The sequence below is a fragment of the Mauremys mutica genome, chromosome 4 (genome assembly GCF_020497125.1).
Source record: "Mauremys mutica isolate MM-2020 ecotype Southern chromosome 4, ASM2049712v1, whole genome shotgun sequence".
Classification (NCBI taxonomy): domain Eukaryota; kingdom Metazoa; phylum Chordata; order Testudines; family Geoemydidae; genus Mauremys; species Mauremys mutica.
The window spans coordinates 40886566-40905224 of record NC_059075.1 but is presented as its reverse complement, the minus strand read 5'-3'; the positions used below and the strand labels follow the sequence as shown (position 1 = coordinate 40905224).

The window sequence follows — 18659 nt, the reverse complement described above, 5'->3', positions numbered from 1 at the left end:
TCCATTTCACACCTTTGAAATAGGGTTGTGAGAGAGGAAAGAAGTTGCCCAGAGTCATGTAGCAAGTCTGAGATATCCTGTCTCTATCTTGTACTTTAACCACCAGGCTCTTCTTTCCTCACTTTCAGTCCATAGCTGAGAAACTAGTATTGACTTAAATAATAACATTCAAGTCCTCCAGCAGGAAAAATGCAGGAAAAAGTTAACCTGGTAAAACATTAGCTATAATTGAATGTGACTATGTTTTCTGTATGCCCAACCAAAATACATTACCTAAACCAGCAGAGCCTTTAACAGAATACGTTTTTTTAAGACACACATAGAATCATAGGACTGGAAGGGACCTCACGTGGTCATCTAGTCCAGTCCCCTGCACTCATGGCAGGACTAAGTATTATCTAGACCATCCCTACAGGTGTTTGTCTAACCTGCTTTTAAAAATCTCCAGTGATGGTGATTCCACGATCTCCCTGGGCAATTTATTTCAGTGCTTAACCACCCTGACAGTAGGAAGTTTTTCCCAGTGTCCAGCCTAAACCCCCCTTGCTGCAATTTAAGCCCATTGCTTCTTGTCCTAGCCTCAGAGGTTAAGGAGAATAAGTTGTCTCCCTCTTCCTTGTAACAACCTTTTATGTACTTGAAAACTGTTATCATATCCCTTCTAAGTCTTCTCTTCTCCAGACTAAACACAGCCAAAAGGTCCCTCATAGGTCATGTTTTCTAGATCTTTAATCATTTTTGTTGCTCTTCTCTGGACTTTCTCTAGTTTGTCCACATCTTTCCTGAAATGTGGCACCTAGAACCGGAGACAATACTCCAGCTGAGGCCTAATCAGTGTGGAGTAGAGCAGAAGAATTACTTCTTGTGGCTTTCTTATAACACTCCTGCTGATACAGCCCAGAATGATGATTGCTTTTTTTGCAACAGTGTTACACTGTTGACTCATATTTAGCTTGTGATCCACTAGGACCCCCCCGATCCCTTTCTGCAGTACTCCTTCCTGGGCAGTCATTTCCAATTTTGTACGTGTGCAACTGATTGTTCCTTCCTAAGTGGAGTACTTTGCATTTGTCCTTATTGAATTTAATCCTATTTATTTCAGACCATTTCTCCAATTTGTCCAGGTCATTTTGAATTTTAATCCTATCCCCTAAAGTACTTGCAACCCCTCCCAGCTTGGTATCATCTGCAAACTATATAAGTGTACCCTCTATGCTATTATCTAAATCATTGATGAAGATATTGAATAGAACTGGACCCAGAACTGATCCTTGCAGGACCCCACTTTATATGCCCCTCTAGCTTGACTGTGAGCCAGTGATGATTACTCTCTGGGAATGGTTTTCCAACCAGTTATGCACCCACCTTATTGTATCTCCATCTAGATTGTATTTCCCTAATTTGTTTATGAGAAGGTCATGCAAGACACTATCAAAAGCCTTACTAAAGTCAAGATATACCACATCTACCGCCTCCCCCCTATTCACAAGGCTTGTGAACTGTCAAAGAAGGCTATTAGGTTGGTTGGACATGATTTGTTCTTGACAAATCCATGCTGACTGTCATTTGTCACCTTATCTTCTTGGGGTTTGCAACTTGATTGCTAAGTCACCCAATTCCCATTACTTACGTAAAGCTGAGTCCCTACCTGTCTTCCTTTTCAGGGGTCTTAACTGAGGTTTTTACATAATCAAGTGACTAGAAAACAGGACAGCGAGCCTGGATCCTGTGAGTTCTGGCTCTGCCACTGACTCTGTGTAACCTTGAACAAGTTTCTTAACCCAGATTTTTCAAAAGTGGGTATTTAAACATAGACATTTAATTCCATATTGTTAAGCACATAAGTGACCTGGGTTCCACATGTGCTCATTGTGAGCTGCGGCTGTTTAAATCTCTCCCCCCATTGTAAGTATTCTCACACTTCTTATCAAACTGTCTGTACTGGGCTATCTTGATTATCACTTCAAAAGTTTTTTTCTCTTACTTAATTGGCCTCTCAGTTGGTAAGACAACTCCCATCTTTTCATGCTCTCTCTATATGTATCTATATCTCCTCAATATATGTTCCATTCTGTGCATCCGAAGAAGTGGGCTGTAGCCCATGAAAGCTTATGCTCAAACAAATTTGTTAGTCTCTAAGGTGCCACAAGTACTCCTGTTCTTTTTGCGGATACAGACTGACACATCTGCTACTCTGAAATCTGAAAATCATGTAACTGATTTAGATGCCTAACTTTAAACACCCGAGTTTGAAAATTTGGGCTACAACCTCTCTTTACATCAGTTACCCACCTATAAAATGGGTAAAATCCTTTCTCAAACTCATAGTGAGGCTGTGGAGATTGTTTGAAAAGGACTTTAAATCCACTAGGCATGATTCTTATTCTTTGACTGCATGTGTACATTGCCTTCTTTATCACATAAAAAGAGCTGGCTGACTGCATCCTCGTGAGCTAGAGGGTAGTGAACTTCAAATGGGCCATAGGCTGCTTTTGCAGAGCCATAACAATTTTGTTTCATATCTTCATTATCTACGGTTGCCGCCATCACAGGGCACAAGCTGGAAATTCAAACAGTTTGCAGCTCGCAAGCAACAAGAGATAAAATCTTTATGCACCGTGGCAGGAATTTGAACATTGTGTTCTTTATGCTGTAAAGCACCAAGCATTTGGGCCAATCTTAACTCTTGACTGGCTGAACAGTTCTAACCCTTTAGTTCTAATGTATAGTCAGAGCAAAATGAACTTGGAGTAATATTTTTAAAAGCACCTACTTGAGTTAGGAACCTGTGTCCCACAGATTGAGAGTGGAATTTAGGCATTTTTGAGAACCCCACCCTTGGCGATTATCTTCCTGGTTTCCTTTGTTATTACTGAAGACACATAGATTCAGCTTTTAGCTATACTGTTACAAATTGAAAATTACTCCACTGAGTACAAAGGAGTGATGCTGGTATAGCCAAGAGCAGAATCTGGCCCATGTAGGTTTTTCAGTGAAAGTCCTCTCTGAACCTAACCCAATTTCTGATTGATGCTGCAGTGGAGGCTATAATCCTGTGTATATGATGCTCAGGCACCACAGCAAGCCTGTATGTAACCAAAACTCAGCTACTTGCTAGAAGTGATTATGAGGGCACCAGTTGAGCTGTATGACCTTACCTTTCAAACCTTTTACAGTTTACAAGGAGGGGAGTGTTGGTGGAGAAGTCCTGTCAAAGGGATTGTATTAGGGCTGGGAGGGTTGCTGGAGTTTCTCCAGGTTGCTGCTGGTTTTGTTCTAGTTGTATTGTTATTTTAAATCATATCAAAGGCACCCAGCGTACCAGTTAGAAGACCCTAATAGCCTCCCACTTGAAACTGCATGTGGTTTAGCAAATAGTAAAACTGATTAGAAACACGAAAGGTGAATTGATCAAGGTTTTAAAAGACAAGATTTATATTCTGAAAAGTGACAATATTAAAAATTATAGTCAGGCTCCTCCCACTGATGGTTCCAGGTCCAGCTAGCTCAGATTACAAGTCAGATAATTTTTCTAGTGAGCAGTGCCACTGCTGATCCAACTGGGCCTTTCTGCCTCTGATATTCTCATCAGTAATAAAAGTTATACAGACACAATTTAGCAGACAGTGTTGATGATGCTGTAGTAGGCAGAGAAGAAAGAATCCCGCTCACTCACCCATAGCTGTGTTTGCTCTGCAAGTGCTAATAGTAGTAAAAAAACCCAAAACAAACCTGTTTGGGGCAATAAAGGCAGCAGCTGTGACTCCATCACACAGTAAATCCCTGGAGTAATCAGAATGTGCTGTTTTTACATAATCTTTTTTCTAATCATAACTGCACATTGGACTCATCTTGCCAGATCACTCTCCAGCTCCTACATTATGGAAAGGAAAACATTCTGAAAGGAGAAATTGCAGGAGTTCTTTTCTGTGCAGCTCTACACTACAGAGCTCTATCGATGTAGCCACCACACTAAGAATAGGCTCCCTTATGTTTCCTCTTGCATTTCAGGAGATTTCATGGCATGTGCGAGAGCTGCTGGGGATTGAGGAGCCTCTTTGGAGCAGAAGCATTGCCCTCCCTTACAGGGACAACCTGGGCTTGTTTCTAGAGCACAAAGCTCCAACTGGTGCAAAAGCTGATGCCCTCACCTTCTCTCAGTTTGTCCAAGAAGCAGGGTTAGAGCCATATGCTACAATTCCGCCTTTGTAAAAAGCCCAGACTGCTGTGGAAGCAGACGCCCTCACCTTCTTTGTTCAAGAAGCTACAATTCCATCCTCCGGATTAAAGAAAGGCACATCGATACTGTGATTTGTTTAGTGCTGAGAGTATGCTCAGCCATGCACAGTCCCTCCCTTGAACACGCTTGCCATTTAAACTTCTACTCCTAAAGAAACCCCTCTGGGATATTGCCAGGTGCTGAACTCCTTAGTTCGGTTACATTATCCTAAAGGTTCCCTTTTTTCCCCATTGCCGGAGTTCTGTGTGGCTCAGTCATGTTTGAATACCTGTCAACTGCTGCTACTTCACATGTTATCACCAAGACCATAGATAAATCTTAATCACCTTTCATTGACACCCGCTTTCCTCAAGATCAGGTGATAGATTATAAGGCTTTCCCCCAAACTCTAGTCCAGGGGTCGGCAACCTTTCAGTAGTGGTGTGCCGAGTCTTCATTTATTCACTCTAATTTAAGTTTTCACATGCCAGTAATACATTTTAACGTTTTTAGAAGGTCTCCTTCTATAAGTTAATATATAGACTTATATATCCACTTTGCATTGCATGATCCTTCTCTCAATGAGGAAAGGGATTCCTGCATTATATAGTTTGTAAAGCACCTTGAGATCCTTTACAACATAAGGCACGGGATCATAAGGCAATTATTATATACATCACTTAACTCTTTAAACTTATTTCTGTGTGGAGTAGTGAACAAGGTCAGCTGGATCTGTAATGGCAAAGACTAGAGCAGGGGTAGGCAACCTATGGCACAGGTGCCGAAGGCTGCATGTGAGCTGATTTTCAGTGGCACTCACACTGCCCGGGTCCTGGCCACCAGTCCGGGAGGCTCTGCATTTTAATTTAATTTAAATGAAACTTCTTAAATATTTTTAAAACCTTATTTACTTTACATACAACAATAGTTTAGTTATATATAGTTAGATCAGCTTGCTGATCGGCAGCTACTGCAAGCTCCCTCCGTCCTGAGTCCTGGTCTGTCCCCACTGCTCAATGGAAGATGGGGTAAGCGGGGTGCAGGGGGAAGGGGGACACCCTGACATTAGCCCCCCTCTTTCTTCCCTCCCCCTGCATAGCAAGCAAGAGTCTCAGGGAGCAGCTCCAAGGCAGAGGGCAGGAGCAGCACATGGGAGTGGGGGGAGGGACACAGCTGAACTGCAGGCAGCTGCTGCACAGGAAACAAGGGAGCTGATAGGGGGCTGCCAGTTCACCCTGGTTCCAAGCCCCCAACAGCTTGCTGCAACGGGCTGCTCTTCCTGCAAGCAGGACAAAGCAGGCGTCTGTGACATTAAAAGGGAGCATTACACAACTTTAAACGAACATGTTTCCTAATCAGCAATGTAACAACATTAACTGGGACGACTTTAAGTGAAGAGTTACTGTAGTAGCAGCTATGGTAGCTGACTTTTTGGAAATAGGACGTGTACAATTCCCTGGGCTACTTCCCCACAGCAGCCCCCACTCAATATCTCCTTCCCTGTTATCTCAGGGCCTCCTTCCTTGCACCTGATATGGATTTGAAATGCTTAGTTCCTCCAACAGCATGGTTTCCTCCTACAGCTCCTGACACACGTGCCTAACTTACTGAATGGGAGGCTTTTAGCTAGTTTCAGCCAGCCCCTAATTGGCTTCAGGTGTCCCAATCAACCTAGCTATCTTCCCTGCCTTCTGGAAAGATCTTAATTGGCCCCAGGTGTCTTAATTGACCTGGAGCAGCTGCTATTTATTTATCCTAGTAACAGGGATTTGTTTAGCCTGGGGCTAATATATCTGTCTCCCACTACTTTTCTATAGCCATCTGGCCTTGCCCCATCACAATGGATACAAGTTGGGCAGCTTGCCGATATGTCAGAATTATGAGTCAGGAATGCTATTTGTTTTCACTGTTTAATTTGCCTACTACTTTGCAGTTGGTTTGTGCTGTGGGTGATGGTCAGGTAAAGGTTTACATGCCATTCCAGCTTTTTCCTTTCCACTGCAGGACAAAGTCCTCACAGTACATTCCTCCACCACACACAACCATATGGATCCTACAATGGGAACTGGTAGGAAAGGGATCTTAATCTCTGCCACAGTTCTCTTCAGCATTAAACTTTAGCAAAGCAGTTCCATCCCTGGAGGTTTTGGAATCACACTGTGGTTATACTGTATGAAGCTTCAGAATCAGTGTTAGGAACATCCCCTGGGTCTTCTTTCCAAGTCACATCAATAGCAGTTGTGGGTGGACATTGACTCATGATCCAGCACCATACTGGGATCTGCTGCGGCAGAAAGAGAAGATAGTCTGCTGCCAGAGGCCACTGCTGGCCATCCCTCCACTCTTTGCAAGCAAAACTCCAAAGGAGGTACAGTACAACAAAGTAAGATGGTTCTGGAGAAGCACACTCCTTGCTAGGAGCTGACTGAAGGGAGACTCCTTCATTTGTACAGTTGTCAGGTCAAACCAGGGGAAGGTGCTGGGAAGAGAAAACAGGCTGTATTATTTATGGGCAACAGCTATCAGTTCCATACCTGTGATTTAACAAGATGGCTCTCTTTGGTCTAAGTCCTCTGTCTTAGCCCATTGAGAAAGCAACGTGATTCAGAACCTTGTATTCTTTGGACAAATTGCCCACAATGAGCAAAACTCACTGTAGTATTAATGGGATGATTTTGCACAAACTGGATTTAATGGGCCTACTTCATACCCATAAACAAACATATCCATCAGATCAGCCTCAAAGCAAGAGTGTCAGTGCCTTGCCATTGGATCTTCTGCACTATCCATAAGAACAGTCCACTCCAGCATGACCCTCCGGCTATCTCTATATATGTTTGTACTATGTCCATCACAATGCGGCCCTGATCCTGATAGGGGCCTCTGGATGATACTGCATTACAACTAATCAAACAATAATGCAGAAAACAGAATTAGTAGGGAGGAATGGCTCAAGAATTGGTAATGAGTTCTCTAGTACTCAGTTCAAATCAAGCCTTCACTGGTGGTGACCAAAAGCATTATCACATGTGACCCTGGGATCTCTTGGCACCCGCTGACGGAGGGCACAGGAGTACACAAGGTTTTCCAAGGGTTCCTTGGAGTGGATAACTGCATAATACACAAGAAGGGTTCACCAAAGGGTGGCATACGAGGTCTCTACCAAGAGCCAGTAGCCCACTGGTCAACATAATCATTGTGAAATGTATGTACAGATAATATTTAAGGAGTTATGTATCTATACTGAAAATTATGTTAGTCAGAATTGGGAGTTAAGGCAGGTCACCAGGAGGTGAGAAACCTCTGACATGTTCCTTCCAGGCAGGAGATAATAGATGTTTCTCTCTATGTCCGGCCATACTGAGCCACCTGCCGCATAAGAGAGAGAGAAAGAAAAAAAAATCTATAGGAAAAAACAATGAGCGGGAGGGTGTCTTGTTTATGAATGAAGACAAAGCATGAGACTGATATCTCTTGTGGGAGCAAAGAGACACACAGGTTTCTTCATGTAGAAGGCATGCTAACAGCGATTTTATCTTATGAAAAGGGGGGTCACAGCCAGCCTGGCTGTAAAGCACTGTGAGAAGGATTTTGGGGTAAGCAACAAGCAACATTCTATAAGACATGAGAATATCTTGCTAATTATCTCTAGAATGCATGTTAAAATTTTATTTTATATGTAACCATTTGTTTTCAATATTTCTACTTGTTATTACTCGAATCTCTATGTTTTGTTAAATAAAGTGAGATTTGTTTATAGTGAAATCAAGTACAAGTGCTGCATGTTAAGCAGAGCCATGATCTGAGGTGGAACTGATAAGCTGGGTTGTACTGTTTCTTTGGAAGCAGCCAATCTGTGAATGCTGCAAATGTCCAGTGAAACAGGCTGGACACTCCAGGGAAACATTCCGAGGGCTTGAGGGCTGGGGTGTCCCAATCACTAACCTGCAGAGTGACAGTGGGGCCTGCGAGGCCTAGAGGGAAGTATTTGCATTGCCCATGGAGTTGAGGACTGGCCTATGGCTTCCTCACACTGACTAAGGGCAGGTGATAGAGAGGTGCCTCAGAACTGTGGGTACCACCAGGAAGTGGCACACCATCCAACAACTGGTCAGTGCCCTATATGAAATGTGCTGGGATCTCAAATTGGTTCTTAGTGGACAGATCTTCTGGCATGTGGCTTTTGACGGCATAAACAATCAGATGTCAGGTAAGTGATGTAGCCACTCTATCATGGCAACATGATCTGGAGACATCAAATGCATCCATCCACTATCAAGATGATAAAGAGGGCTGCCCGTAACCCTGTTTGTTCTGGACAGGTGACCACATAAGAAAAAACACCTGACAAATTAGCCCCCTTTTTGGCAGTCTCTGCAGAGAGGTCAAGCACTGAGTGGGCCCTGGAGACTCAACTCCCCTCTCCCTCCTAGTACTTGTCCCTCAAAGGCACACTGGGAGTGAGAAGGAAACTAGCCTTGCCACTGCATCTGCCCTGGGGGGGGGGGGGTAAAAACAGTTCTCAGACCCTGGGTCTGTTCATTTAGCAACTTCCACCAACATTAAATTTAACTTAAATGTTTTAAGCAAAAAAACCAAAATTGGTGCAAATCTGGCAGGAGCAGGCCAGAAGCTCCACAAGATTAAAGCCATACAAGGGGGCAGCGGCAAAGCTTTCCATCTGTATAGCATTGTCGGAGGGCTACAAAGCACTTTACAAATAAAGCCTCACACCCTCCTACCTCCATGAACTAGGTGAGGATTAACTTCTTTTTTTACAGATGGGAAACTGAGACAGAAAAAGGAAGTGACATCCCAAGTTCATACAGGAAGTCTGTGACAGAAAAAATGAACCTAGGTCTCCTGACACGCCATTCTCTTCTCTAACGCTGAGTCTGGTTGCTTGAAAAGGATAAAGGAACATTGTTCATCATTTTCATTCACAACCCAATAACAACTATATGGTGGCATTGGCAGGCTGTAGTCATGAGGGTCCACACAGGGAGGGACGATATTCTCCAGACTGCTAGTCTAGGTGGTGGTTCTTTAACAAGAAGTGGGGGAAACATTAAAACAAAAAGTTTTGCTGAGGATTGGGAATGAAACGGGAGGAGGAGTGGGAGTGCAAGACCAGCAGCAGGAGCTACTAGACAGAGTAGAAATTATGTACCTATACTGGGGGATCTTAGGAATTACAGACAAATGAACCACACTTCAGTACCAGGTAAACTGGTTTAAATGACAGTTAAAAAGATAACTATAAAAGACCTAGATTAACATGATATGTTAGGACTAACCAGCACAACTTCTGTAAAGAAAAATCATGCTCTTCTAAAGTTCTTTGAATGTATCAACAAAACTGTAGATATGGATGACTCGGCCAACAATTCATTTGCGCTTCCAAAACCCTTCAATGAAGTCACTGTAAATTAGAATCATAGGGTAAAATTCTGTCATGGATCAGAGAGTGGTGAAGAGGCAGGAAACAGAGTACAAATATATGATCAATTTTCACCATGCCAAAAATAGGATGCCTCAAGTTTCCATGCTGGAGCCAGTGCTTAGTATATTTATCAGTGATCTGTAAGAGGAACAAACAGTAAGCTGGCAACATTTGCAAATGACATGAAATTATTTTGGTTAGTCAACATTAGAAATGACTCAGTAATTTCAGAAGGACCTTGCAAAGCTGAGTGAATAGTAACATCATGGCAGAGGAAATCCAGTGTTGACAAATGCAAGATAATGTACACGGGAAAGAGTAATATGAACTACTGTGCAGTGGCCATAGCGCAAACAATGTTAGTTTGCATAAATAATGGAATGGAAAATAATGTTGACAATATTTAATGCCAGTTTTATAACGACATTGTAATAAATCAATGATACGCCCTCACCCAGAATACTCTGTTCAGTTCTGGTCTCTCCATCTAAAGGAGAAAATATAGCCGAACTAGAAGGGGTTTCAAAGATAAGCAATGAAAGACTGAAAGGCTTGGACAGATTTCTGTGTAAAAAGAGATTGATAATATGGGGACTGTCTGGTTTAGCCACAAGAGCAATAAGAAGGGACATGATAGAGGTATATAAAATATTGAACAGCCTAGAGATGGTGAATCATGTCCTCTCACATACGAACAAAGCAACATTTAATGAAATTGGAAAGCCACAAATTTCAAATCCAGAAAAGGATTTTTTTTTTAATATGATGCATACTTAACCTGTAGGACTCACTGCCACAAAATAGCACTGATGCCAAGAGCATCATAGGATTAAAAACAGGATTGGACATTTAGATGGCTAAGAACAGCCCCAGGTACATTAGATGTAATAATATAAATAATAATAAAATTATTTTGTTTTTTCCCTCTCTCTCTCTCTCTCTCTCATTTATTTAAAGGAAGGGATATACGCCTGCCTGCTTCAGAGCAGATCCCAAGCACTGAATGAGGGGTTAGAAAGAAACTTTCCCTATGGACAGATAACTCATAGTGAAAAATTAAGACTATTCTTGAACTTTCTCTCAGGTATTTGGTATTGGCCACTGTCAAAGACAAGATAGTGGACTAGAAGGCCCACTGGTCTGGGCTGTCCAGTATGGACATTTCTGTGTTCTGTTGTTTTACACCAAGCTGCACAACTGGAATAGGTCCTACATATCCCCACTGAGTAAATTCTTATCTCTAAAAACTGGAGTAGAGGGGCTAGGGGGGCTCAGAGTGAGATACTGAGGTATTCAATGGATGGATATCAGGCTGCTTGAGAACTGCCAGTATATTGGACTTTGGATTGTCCATCCCTTATCACACAGGGTAACATTTTCAAAAGCACCAAAGTCCCATTTTAAAAAATGACTTAGGAACTTGGGGGCCAAGTCTCATTAAAATCAATGAGACTTCGGCGCTTTTGAAAATTGACCCAGCACTCACTGGTGAATGACATGAAGTGAGGAGGGTGTGTACCATATTCTTCCTCTGCAATAGGAAGACTCCTAGCTTCAAATCTTGGGATGTGGCAAAGGTTCAGGGAGGATGGCCAAGTAGAAACATTTGAAGTTTAGCACTTTACTTACTCCTCTTGAGTCAGGGAGGAGACAAACGTTTGGTTGACAAAGTTCCCACACACAAACCGTGGGCAGGCGGTCTTCTGCTCTGCACAGATGGGGCAGTGCTCAGGGAAACATACATCATTCAGTAACTTCAGTGCGCGCTGGTGGGGCAGGTGCCGCCACATACAGCTGTTCAGGGCTGCATAGAAAACGGCCTCCAACCACTTGCCAGTAACAGCAATTCTCTCTGCACAACAATCAGAGAACAAATGTTGTCAGTTACCACTACACATACTGATGTGAAGGAAATAGAGATTGTTTAATGTCTCTTCCTCTCTTGTTCCCTATTGAGAGGGGTCGACGTGGCAACAGCACTGCAGTGTGCTTATTCACAGGCCAGGGAGGAGAGGCTCTAATCCAGTAAGTAATAATAATATACTAGCTTATACCCGTCTAGCATGTAAAGCACTTTGCGCTGAAATAAGCTGTGTATAAAGGGACCAATCTCCCACTGCAGCTGTCCCTGTGGTGGAAAACGATGGCTAACAGTTTAGGACAGGAAGTTAAGATGAATACCATATCCAGGTGAAACCATGGAAGAGATGGGAGAAGGTCTTCTCCACAGTAATTGTCCTGACTGTAACAGTGAGGCACTGAAGCACCTGCAAACTCTAACAAAATCAGACAAGTCAGAGATGGAAAAGATCTTTGGGGGTCACTTACTCCATCCCTCTGGCCATGCAGGATTGGTCCCCACTAGATATTAATTCTGCGTTTTATCCAGTCTAGTTTTATCTACCCAGTGACAGCACTGCCAGCATTTTTGTTGGGAGATTTTTCTTCCATATTCTGCATTTCCAAACCATTATTCTCATTCAGTGCTGCTCAGGTGAGATAGAAACTGACTAGCTATTACTCCATACCCAGCCCTGTTTATGAATCTTACTGGGGCTAGGACAGGCTCAGACTAGTGTGAATGTCAAGCAAAGACATTGTTTCTAACTCCACAGGAAAATGCCTGCAAAGTGAGGAGAAATACATTTACCTTTGGGGCTACAGGGACAGGTAGCCTGGATAACAATAGGGTCTTGGAGTGCAGCTATGATTGTCCCATTTGTTCCCCACACATTCTCTACGTTTCTGCTAGTGCATTGGTACTGTGGCCTCAGGATGGCACTGTAGGAAAGGAGTTGCTTCAACCTGAAAGCAAAGTCAGTCAAATAACTCAGAGAGGTATCAAGTGCCCAGAGAGTGGCACACCAAACGAGAGTAAAAGTATATTTCTATAACACCATTCGTTCCAAACTCTATGTTTACAGCATCACTGAAATGCAGCCACCTCCGGGGTGCAAAGAAAGCAACCAGCCATTGCACTGGACAACATGCTGGGATAAGGGTAAATGTTATAGACAGACACAAAGGCAAATCTCTGCTCTTAGGGTAAGTGCCAGGGATGGTCAATACCCACCCAGCAGATGGGACCTTAAATGTTTAAGCTCCTGTCTGAAAGAACCACATGCAGTAAAGTGCAGGGCACCAAATACCTAATCAGAGGAGGCTGACTCATTGCTGCTAGGATTCTAATCTGAGCATGTTAGAGCTGGGACATTGCACAGAACTTTAGCAGTTTTGTTTTTTGAAGGAAGGGAAGAAGTGAGTCTGTGCTACATCCTGGTCCGATATTGATAGAATTTCCACCGACTAGGATTTGGCCCTTAATCCCTCCCAACTTTGGTAAAGTAACTTCCATATTCTGCAGAATAATAGAAGCCCAAGAGAAGGACTGGGTGGCTCTGGAGGTCAGTAATAGGACATTCGCTTTTCACTGCTACGGTCCTGGTTTAAATCCAGCCCATCTCAGTAGTTACTGAAGGATGTTCTCATGAAACGGCTGTTTAGCAGCCTGTGTAAAATGAGATTGTGGGTCTCAGCACTGAAGTTAATTTAAAAAAATCATGAATTTGTTTTATATAATACTTCACTTTTATACTACTACTTTTTATTTCTGGCCTTCTGGATTTTGACACTTTAGGGTGCATTCAAAACATGTTTCAAGCTTATCTCCTCAACCATGAGAGCTAGAAACTTAAGTTTTTTTAAAATAAAAGCTGAAATTCTCATGTATTCATGTGACTCCTGAGGCTGGGGCTTTAAGAAAACCACCAGATATTGTGAGACTTGTAATAAAATCATGAGAGCTGGCAACACTGCAGCCCCCATGCCAGGTCAGGCACATTGGCAGTGCTGGCACTGTACTTGCCTGATGTGCAGACAAATCAGGGGATTTAGTGTGCTGGGCTGTCAAACAAGCACTGGTGCAATCAATACTACCTGGGCAGTGGGACAGCAGTGACCAGGCTGTACACAATGCAGGGTTCCCGGAGAGCAGCACGAATTCCTGAGCAGATGTGCTGTAGATGAGATGGGAGGCAACAAAGAAACACAATGTCTGCCCAGGCCACGAGCTGGCCATTGTCATAAAAACATTCGACTCCAAGCTGCTGGAACTCTGCTAGGGAAGACAAACAGAAAAGGCAATCATCACCTCAGCTCCAAGAGGCCAGGAGCAGCAGGCAGTTAGCCTGCAACATCCACACTTGTGTAGGGTAGGGTCATCATGGTGTTTGCTCTCAGGCACACCTTGGTAAGGGGCGAGAAGTATGCATCACCCCAGCTCATAATGGAGCAATCCAGCTCTTCTCACCAGGTGGCCCTTAAGAGCTTAATTAGCAGCTACCCATTAACATTATTGATGCACAGCCCACGGTAGCCAGGTTACAGAGAAATGAGCCTCTGCGCTTGGAATAAATAGTCAGAAAATGTGGTTGTCTGGCACCATTTCATGAATATTGATTAAAACTTTAACTGAAGCAACCAAGCCTCAGGATCTGGCTGATTTTCAAGATCTATAAAAAAACATTTAATAACTCCCCCTCCCTCTCTGTCCCTTGAGAGGATTTCATTGTTGTAAGCATCTCCCTACAGGACAGTTATCCTCTGTTCATCTTGGCTTATGTAACAGCTTTATGTGGCATTTGACATTTTGCATGCAATTACGATCCATAACATAGCACAAGCACTCAATCCACCCCTTTTCACTTTGTATTTTTAAAGAGTAAAGAGAGAAAGGAGCATCTTGTGCTACTGACCCTACAGCAATAGACTGAGGAGAGTCCCTGGCAGTAGTGACCTTTCAGATCAATATGGATATCGATTTGGAGAGCTATTTTATCCATCAAGTGAATATTTAAAGTATAGGTCAGTTGGTGTTGCAGCCACTGAGCAATGACGTTAAAAATTGCTGTGGAGGATTTAGAGTAGGGCAGCAAAAACAGTTAAGAGGCTGATGGGACTGAGTTATGAGGAAAGATTAAAGGAGCAAAATATGTATCACTTTTCCAAATGATGGCTAAAGTGGGGGATACAATAAATCTCTATAAATATTTGAAGGCTGTAAATCCCAAGGAGGTGATGAGTTGTTTAGGGTGCTCTAAGGAGGTACAACTGGAATAATGGAGTGAAATTAAAAAAGGAAGGAAAATATAGAATTATCAACATTTCCTAATGCTGAAATGTAACAGCCTGTGGAATAGACTTTGAAAGGAAAAGCGTAAAAACTCCATTGATTGGGGCTAGGGCTGGTCAAGATGTGTGCATCAAAATGGTTTTTGATGGAAAATTGGGTTTTCAGCTAAACAAAGTTTCCCACAAAAAGTGTCTGCTTTCTGCTGAAAACACTGAGCTTTCATTTTTTGACAAAGTAAAAAGTTATCTGTGGAAAAAAAATTCTGACGAACTCGAGTTGGGACACTGAAAGTGAGACCAGCCAAAGCAGGAGTGAACACACAATATGAGTCTTGCAGTGGCAGGGGTGCCTGGGTTAGATATGCTAGGTCTTTTCCTGTTTGAATTCCCATGATTCACTGACACTTACACAGAGTCTCTGGCCTCCTGGTGGAGATGTGGATATTCTGAGCCAAAATGCCACTCAGCTCCAGTAGTGCCCTGGCCAGCTGCTTCCCAATGTGGCCTCCACCAACAATTCCAACCTTCAGGCCTTCACCCATGGATTCCTTGGAGGCAATCAGTGAAACCTTCCCACTCTCTTTCTGCCTGAGAAATGACACACAGAGCTGACATCACTCCACCAGGAACTACAATGTATCCATTACCCTGAAACTGGGCACTACACTGTCCTCCTTAGGAAGAAACCACTGACCAGATTTTCCTGAAAGGAGAGAAGACTTGTCCCATGTTTTAAAGGGTCAGTGCTATGTATTCATTCACATTTCTAAAACATAAAACCTAGCACCAGCCAGCCCAAGCTCCAGCTACTCCTTTCCAAGATCTAAAATTCACAATGATCAACATCTATATTCACCTTAGATCCCACATCACCATAATCCAATCCTGCCCCACTTCTTAATCACGCCATACAACAAATAACACCATCCATTCCTTATCATGTCCCCTCTTCAAATGCCCATGAAGAAAAGGGGAGTTTTGCAGCATGGACAGAAGGGCAACAGATTTCTAGTAGGAATGGAAGAGGATTCCAGACTTGAGAGGCCCTCAAAGACACCCTGCCAGTAGCTCCTTCTCTTCTTTATCAAGGGGCTACAACTCAAGTCCTAGTGACCACAATTGCAGTAATATGGCATGGGGAGAGGGGTGCCCCTTAGGTAATATGAGCACAAACCATTTAAGGCTCTAAAGGGCAAAACCAACACCTTGAATTCCACCCACTAGCAGCCAATGCAGCTCACAGAGCACTGGAGTTATTACTCCCCACACAAAGCTCCCTATAATATTCTGTATTAACCACAGCTTCTGAATGGTCTCACGGTGTAGCTCCAAGTCATCTAACTCTGAGATGATAGAGACACAGATAGGCTTAATAAGATCCACATCCCAAAGGAAGGGTCACACTCACCTTACCCACTCACAGGCTCAGGGGACTGGGAATGAGATATGGAGTCTCCCACCTCCAGGGCATCCAGCCAGATAGCAACCAATACACATCATTGCACTCTGAGGACTGTTCCATGACCCATGTTGAATCATCTGGGGCCTTGTTCTCGTGAAAAGGGCATCCACATCATAAAATATACCACCACGTCTGGAACTAACTGGCTTCTTGTTGACAATATTAGTCAAAAACCAAATGGGTCACTGAGGCTGAACTCTTCTCTCACTCCTCTGATTTCCACCAGGGGAGAACTGAGGTCTGTTGGTAAGGGAAAGTTTGCCAGTAGCTGCCCTTTTTCTGGGGATAAATAGAGGCCTTCAGTCTCCAGGCCTGTCAAGCCAGCTCTTTTCATCAATATTGAGACACATCAAAGGAAAAGATGCTTATTTCAGTCTTACCTGAGGGTATGGAGCAGCTTGCAGAAGAAGACAGCATGGGCGCATGCATTCACCATCATCCCCTTGCAGCGGCTTCTTAAACACAGCAAGGGCTGCTCACTTTCTTCCACCGCATGGTCAGACTGAAAGGACTTCAAATTCACCATGATATCTGACATCGTGGCCCCGCGTGACAACCTTCAGCAATGAGCAGCAGTTAGAAGAGTGGCCCAGCATCCATAAGTTTGGCATTGCAGCCAATCCCCAGCTCCTCCCACAGAGCAGCGGTAGCCAATATACACCTACTTCTACTTCAACAACATGACACACATTACCAGTAGTAAGCAGGAGCAGAAAGATCCCAGCATGGGATGCAGCAGAGCCTCTGAGATCAAGCATTGCATGCTGGGATTAGTGTTTCCATGGAGCTGCAATCTAATTCATTCTATGAAGTATAGCTGTGGCTGGCAACAACTGGCAAGCTGCTGACACAGCACTTGGAAGGGCGCTGTTTGCGCTGCTCTGCTCCTGAGCTACAGATAATAAGGAAACTAGAGCCAAGGTGAGTGACTCCAGTTTCCAAGTACACCTCTACCTCGATATAACACTGTCCTTGGGAGCCAAAAAATCTTACTGCGTTATAGGTGAAACCACGTTATATTGAACTTGCTTTGATCCACCAGAATGTGCAGCCCCCCCCCCAGCGCTGCTTTACCGCGTTATATCCCAATTCGTGTTATATCGGGTTGTGTTATATCGAGGCAGAGGTGTATTACATTTTTCATTCAACACCAGTCTGAGTTTTGTCAGCACTGTGTGCCCCACCTTCCCTCCCAAGCCTCTCAGGGAATGTGCATCTCTCTTCCTTCCTTCTGTATCCCTCCCCTCAGCATGAGCAGCTGAACAGCTTTTAGGTCTCAGAATAGAGCCTGGTATTTTTGTTGCCTAGGGTCAAAGCCTCACCAGAGCCACCTGGGGTTTCCACAGGAACAGCATGCAGTCTCACTGCAGAGCACATCACAACGCAAACACAGGACACTGTAAGCTTGGGCCCTCTGGTGGTTCCCAATTTTAGACAAAGTTCTGAGCACCCTTGACTCCAAGCGAAATGGAAGTGCTCAGCATCTTCCAGGCTCGGACCCATATCAGGAAGTCACCATTTCAGTTCATTTGACAACAGTGGGGCTTCTTTAGACATTGGGTAAACAGCTTCTTCAAGCCAGGCAACAGTCAGGCCTGTTTCAGTGAAGCAGATAGCTTATTGCACCAGTTGGCCTAACCCAAGGCTGACCCATTCTTCTAATCAAGAAGGGCTGTAGTCAGTCATTGCTTGAGTGGCCAATATGGGGGGTTGCTGAGCAACATAAGGCACCTCCTCCTCTCCTCCCAAGGGCTGGGTACTGTTAACTGTGCCCACCTGAAACTGATTCTGAAAACAGCCCTGACTACACAAAGAATATATAGCAGGGAAGGCGTGTTCCTAAGGCTTTCTCCAGCACTGCTTATTCAGGCAAAGTACCCACTGAATAGGGGAGGCTGATTATGGCCAAAGATGCCTTCCATCCGCAGCAGACCTGTAGCACCATGCCTGACTCCAATTATAAGCAAACTGCTCTGTTTATAACATCACAAAAAGACAGAGCCAGATCCTGTGGCCGTTACTTCCCTGAGTAGCTCTATTGACTCCAGTAGCGTGAGCAAGGAACACTCAGGTGGATAAAGGTGGCCTGCCTGAAGATCTAGCACACACAAACCCCCTGCAGTTTCTACTGTCTGAATTTTGTACCTAGTCCTGCCCCAGCTGAAGTGCTGATGACAAAAACCCCTTTGTCAAGCAGGATACAGTGCTCCATGCTTGAGCAAAAAACCTCAGCAGCCTCCTGGATCTCCCACCTGGTGAGACCCTTTAACCATTGCCTTCCTGCTGGACTCCTTTTCCATAAGCTTCAGATTCTCAACAGGCCACCTCCTATTCTGGAATCCAGGCAACTCAGTCCAAACAAGGGAAGTTGTCATGGCAATTGCTTAGTTACCAAATGTCCTGGT

At 43.8% G+C, this 18659-nt stretch overlaps 2 protein-coding genes across 8 annotated transcripts in view; one reads left to right on the top strand and one right to left on the bottom strand.

Moving 5' to 3' along the window:
• SAMD15 (sterile alpha motif domain containing 15) overlaps positions 1–10525 on the top strand; it is a 13473-nt gene extending 2948 nt beyond the window's left edge. Inside the window, exon 3 of one of the 2 annotated variants that reach the window (XM_045016144.1) lies at positions 9001–10525. In XM_045016144.1, the coding sequence (XP_044872079.1) occupies positions 9001–9012 (12 nt within the window). In that variant the 3' untranslated portion in view covers positions 9013–10525. Of the gene's footprint in view, positions 1–4011; positions 5057–9000 lie in introns of those variants that run through there. The other variant, XM_045016143.1, reaches the window with a different exon arrangement.
• NOXRED1 (NADP dependent oxidoreductase domain containing 1) lies at positions 6019–18659 on the bottom strand. Of its 6 annotated transcripts, XR_006579235.1 has the most exons (8): positions 18507–18659; positions 16635–16811; positions 15202–15380; positions 13599–13779; positions 12313–12467; positions 11292–11514; positions 9517–9641; positions 6586–6698 (listed from the first exon to the last, which is right to left on the bottom strand). XR_006579235.1 is itself a non-coding variant. In XM_045016138.1 (7 exons), the coding sequence occupies exons 1-7, from the start codon at positions 18627–18629 to the stop codon at positions 6476–6478; spliced, it is 1251 nt and encodes a 416-aa protein (XP_044872073.1). In that variant the 5' UTR covers positions 18630–18644; the 3' UTR covers positions 6019–6475. The 6 variants fall into 6 exon arrangements, 5 of the variants coding, with proteins under 5 accessions (XP_044872073.1, XP_044872069.1, XP_044872071.1 ...); XM_045016138.1 differs by lacking the exon at positions 9517–9641 and having other exon boundaries at positions 6019–6698; positions 18517–18644; XM_045016134.1 differs by lacking the exon at positions 9517–9641 and having other exon boundaries at positions 6025–6698; positions 18400–18535.